The sequence below is a fragment of the Plectropomus leopardus genome, unplaced genomic scaffold (genome assembly GCF_008729295.1).
Source record: "Plectropomus leopardus isolate mb unplaced genomic scaffold, YSFRI_Pleo_2.0 unplaced_scaffold24770, whole genome shotgun sequence".
Lineage (NCBI taxonomy): Eukaryota > Metazoa > Chordata > Actinopteri > Perciformes > Serranidae > Plectropomus > Plectropomus leopardus.
Genome location: NW_024626902.1, coordinates 1 through 3,297, shown reverse-complemented (window position 1 = coordinate 3,297; position 3,297 = coordinate 1). Strand labels below are relative to the sequence as shown.

General features: G+C 42.9%; 1 protein-coding gene across 1 annotated transcript; it reads right to left on the bottom strand.

Annotated features, from left to right (window-relative positions):
* Positions 1–356: 356 nt before the first annotated feature.
* Positions 357–3,256, bottom strand: LOC121966487 (ras-related protein Rap-2b). The gene is made up of 2 exons (XM_042516573.1): positions 2,364–3,256; positions 357–1,333 (listed from the first exon to the last, which is right to left on the bottom strand). Exon 1 carries the CDS (start codon positions 2,966–2,968, stop codon positions 2,417–2,419), a length of 552 nt encoding a protein of 183 aa, XP_042372507.1. The 5' UTR covers positions 2,969–3,256; the 3' UTR covers positions 357–1,333; positions 2,364–2,416.
* Positions 3,257–3,297: the final 41 nt, after the last annotated feature.

The window sequence follows — 3,297 nt, the reverse complement described above, 5'->3', positions numbered from 1 at the left end:
CGTTTCAAAGGTTCAAATGCTAGTGAAAGGTATCTGAATGCATCACGAGAAAACTAAGGTTGAACCAGGTTTCATAGGGTTAAGTTATGATAAACTCTTGTCCACACTGCTCTGAACTTTGTTTAGGATCGGCAAAATGGCAATTAGCCATTGAGGTAACAGGTTGAAACATGTCAACAAAGAGAAAAGCCAGCCTGGTTTCTTTTTTTAAAAATGCAATTTGTATTAAAAGTCTTTTTTTTTTTTTTTTAAAACAGACAGCCCATTGTTAAAAGGCTGGCCTGAAATTAAACTTACAATCAGGTTAGATTTGTCAACGGTACATCATCACATTTCCTGTTAAAAACAACAAAATAAACAGAAACAGAATTTGATTTAAGTGGCCTGGAAGGTAAGCATTTGGTGTTGTTATCATGTCTAGGGAGTTTCCAGTACCTGTGCATTTCAAGATATAGGTTTGGCCAGACTAAGCAGACATTGCAAAATGAACACCTTAGACTTCAAAAAGGCCAACGTAAAACATACAGAAAACTGCCATTCCATGAACAAAAAGCCTATTGTAGTTTCTTTTCAGCCTCTGCCCCTACGAGATTATCCAGAAGAACAGTTCACTGAATTGTGGATTGCCATGTTGAAGGGTTCTTTTGGTGATACATGTAGGTTGGCACTAAATCTGAACAGCTGATTTGTTTTGGAAAGGCACTCGACACAAGGGCGATCAGGTCACCGTCCCTGTGTCACTTCAGTTAAGGTCCTCTCGCGCAGTGAAGAGGAGATGAAGAAAAAAAGTGGCACTCATCACGTTTACTCCACCAGCAGATAAGTGGTGTCAATTTCTTTTGACTTTGGGAAAAAAAAAAAATAAAATAGGATTTGGAGTGTTGTGGAGCATTGCTCCAAAAATGGGTTAGGTAGAGATATCCCCAAAATCTTTACCCGCCCCAGACTGTGCAGTTTATTTAACAAAATATACTCTATCTCTCTGTCTTCTTATACAGAAATATCCATTTATGTGTGTCTCTAAGTGTTGCCCTCCATATCTTTTCCATTGGGGTTTAGTTCCAGTTGTGAGTACAGTTGGAACTGGTGAGGGAGGGGGGGTGTTGCTGAAACTCTGGATCTGACACTGTGTTGACATCAATGGTGGACACTGATCGTGCAGCAAAGATACTCCAACCCAGCAGAATTCCTGAAGAGTGGACCCCTCCCTCTGAGTCTCAGTTGCTCCCCTCCTCCTCCTCTCGTCCCCCTGCAGCATTCCTCCCTGTATTTTCCTCCAAGGCCAGGGTGAGACATGAAGAAGAGCTCAACAGTACACACTTGCTGCAACACACTGCCACAAACAAGACATAAGAAGAGTTGTGAATGAACTACAACAACCTCTGACAAGAAAATAAACTGGTTTTAGGGCTGGGATTGGTTCATCAACTTACTGAGCCTTTAATGTAGGCCAAACAAGAACACTGGAATCTCCCGACTCCTGTTAACCTCATTCTGGAAAATACCATTTGAGCAGTTGTTGAACAACTCTGTAGGTGTACAGATTAGGGCGTCTGCAGGTATCAGACACTTCAATTTAATGCTTTTAAAGACCTTTTCAAGATCATTTTCACAAATTTAAGACAGATACTTGGACAAATAATAATTTTCTTATTAAAGCATTATAGGTGAGTAAATGTAAATTCATTTGTTTTCATATGTGGTCCTGTGTAGGTTTTATGTAGGAATATGGTCATTAGAGTTAAGTTAATCTACATTTTGCCAACAGATGCTTGCAAGTAAAAAGTAAAAAAATACATTTGGTGGTATGTAAGAAATGTAGACTTTTATGCAGAGGAGCTGGACTCATTTTGAGAAAATGAAATCATATTATGGAAAACTGAAATAAGATTTAATGTTTGTGGTAAGTAAGGGCTAACAAATTTGAATTTACAACTCAGTTATGACTTTAAAGGCCTAATATTTACATAATTGAATGCAAGACATTTTAAGACTATTTAGGGACCTGACACTTACTTTGTAAGCATAATTAAGTCAGCCACAGCTTGCTCCTCCAGTTCTGCAAATGAGTCAGACACTTCCCAAATTTGCTTGGCAAAACAATAGACTACAAGTGTCCTACTGTACCAGCGGAAACCAACACTGAGTTTTGCTGTCAATCAAATAAACACACTAGCGCTAATCTTAAAAATGAAGCCAAGTTGGGCATACATCCGGTGTATTGCTGATCACTGCTCTACACTTAATATGGACATGTGCTGAGAAAGGATTTCAAGAACATGTTTATAATAAGCACAAGGGTTAATAAACTTAACATCACTAATGTCAGCTTTATAGTTTCAGTGTATGTTGTCTCAACTCACCATTGCAAACTTAAAACCGAGCAAAGAATAAAACTTTATGGTCGTCCTTTTTCTTAAAGAATGACACAAGACGAGCAGCACTGGTCGTCGCCATTTGGTGTTGAGGCATAGTTCATCTGTCGGACAATCTCTGCAAACAGTTCGTCCACCGAGGTTTTATTTTTGGCTGAAGTTTCCATGAACGGGCAGTTCCAGTCGTCCGCCAGTGCCTTCCCCTCACCGGACGAGACCTCCCTTTCCCCCTCCAGGTCCACTTTGTTTCCAACCAGAATCATCGGCACTCTCTCGTACCTTTTCACCCGAATGATCTGATCCCGCATCGGTTTGATATCCTGGAAGCTCTGCTGGTTCACCAAGCTGTAGACCAGGATGAAACCCTGCCCGTTTTTTATGTACAGGTCTCGCATGGAGGCAAACTGCTCGGTCCCCGCCGTGTCCAGGATCTCCAGGACGGACGGAGAGGAGTCAACCTCGATCTCCTTCCTGTAGAAATCCTCTATCGTGGGGTCGTACTTCTCTATGAAGGATCCCGTCACGAACTGGACGGTTAACGCGGATTTACCGACCCCTCCGGACCCGAGAACCACTACTTTGTACTCTCTCATGGTTCCCCAAACACTCCTGCTTCCTCTCCGCTGTGAGCCCGCTAGCCGCCCTCCCTGCTGGGTTTCAAACACTCACCGTTGCGCCTCCGCCGGCAGTTCTTTAAGGGCTCCGGTCGGTGGATACGGGGCGTGGCCGTCAATTATCGGCGTTCAGGGGGTAGATACGGTTGTTTCCGACCCACGCTCAGCATTTGTATTGTGGCATGTTGAGTTCCCGACGACAGCCCGACCGGTTCTTGAGCGAGCTTCCCCCGTTTTCGTTCAAGTAGCCACCGTACGCCCGTTGCTCTCTTTAGTAGCGTCAAGTCAAACGTAACGGCAACATCTCA